The following is a 956-nucleotide window of genomic DNA, read 5'->3' as shown; positions in this document are numbered from 1 at the left end:
CCTGGTGATGCGGCGGGGGAGAGGGGGAGTCGGGAGAGGTTCCCAACCTGGCGGTGCAGAAGGCGAGAGAGGGTGGCGGCCCACTTGGTGTGTCCGTCCTTGATGAGCGTGCCGTCGATGAAGTCGCTGATGTCCTTGATCAGGAAGTACCCAAAGTCCGAGATGTGCATCTGTTCTCCGCCGAAACAGAACAGAACAGAGAAAGTTTGGAGTTTGTGTTGAACGTTGAGTTATTTGATGGGGCCACGGGCCGCAGGGCGCGGGGGGGAAGGTATACCTCGAGCCACATCTTGATGAAGTTGATCACACGGAGCCGAATGGGCACCACGGTCTGCGCCTGCCACTCGGCCTCGGAGCGCGACTGGCGCGTCCACGAGGGAACGTTGTACCTGCGCTCGTACCCCCCCCCAAAGCGAAAAAAAGAACGAAAGCGACGACTCGTTAGCAGAGGAATCTATGCGCAGGCTTTGCCAGAGGACCGGGCGGGGGAGGGCTGTCGCACCTTTGCATGAGCTTTTCCCACAGCTGCTCGGGCGTCGTGAATGATTGGAACGTGGTGATGAATGTCTTCACAAAGCCCAGATCTGTGTCGTTTGCGTTGCGTTGCATGCGCGAATCAGTGGGGAGATATAGGGCCGGGGCGCTTCGTGCGTGCGTGCGTGCGTGCGTGCGTGCGTGCGTGCGTCGTACCGTAGGAGGACTCGCTGGTGATGCGCTTGACCAGCTGGTTGAGTGTTGCCGCTCGCAGCGAGTACTCCTCGGCTGAACGCGGCACACAGAGAAAAGAACGCGGAAAAGTGAGGCGGAAGCGTGTGGCCCAAATTGGGTGACACGGACGGTTCGTACTCTGGGGAGAGGGCAGACCCCGCGGCGTGCGTAGGCTGGCAGAACCGGCGGACTTGAGCGTCTTCGGTCCATACAGCACCGTCGGGTTCGAGAGGCGTAACCCCGAACTG

General features: G+C 60.6%; 1 protein-coding gene across 1 annotated transcript; it reads right to left on the bottom strand.

Annotated features, from left to right (window-relative positions):
• Window positions 1–139: 139 nt before the first annotated feature.
• ACA1_013120 (RasGEF) lies at window positions 140–918 on the bottom strand (the record flags this gene model as incomplete). Its single annotated transcript, XM_004342332.1, has 5 exons — window positions 140–175; window positions 278–389; window positions 503–584; window positions 691–762; window positions 900–918. The coding sequence occupies 5 exons, from the start codon at window positions 916–918 to the stop codon at window positions 140–142; spliced, it is 321 nt and encodes a 106-aa protein (XP_004342381.1).
• Window positions 919–956: the final 38 nt, after the last annotated feature.

Source organism: Acanthamoeba castellanii (genome assembly GCF_000313135.1).
Source record: "Acanthamoeba castellanii str. Neff unplaced genomic scaffold scf7180000083742, whole genome shotgun sequence".
In the NCBI taxonomy this organism is placed as follows: domain Eukaryota; phylum Discosea; order Longamoebia; family Acanthamoebidae; genus Acanthamoeba; species Acanthamoeba castellanii.
This window is presented reverse-complemented; position numbering and strand designations above follow the sequence as displayed.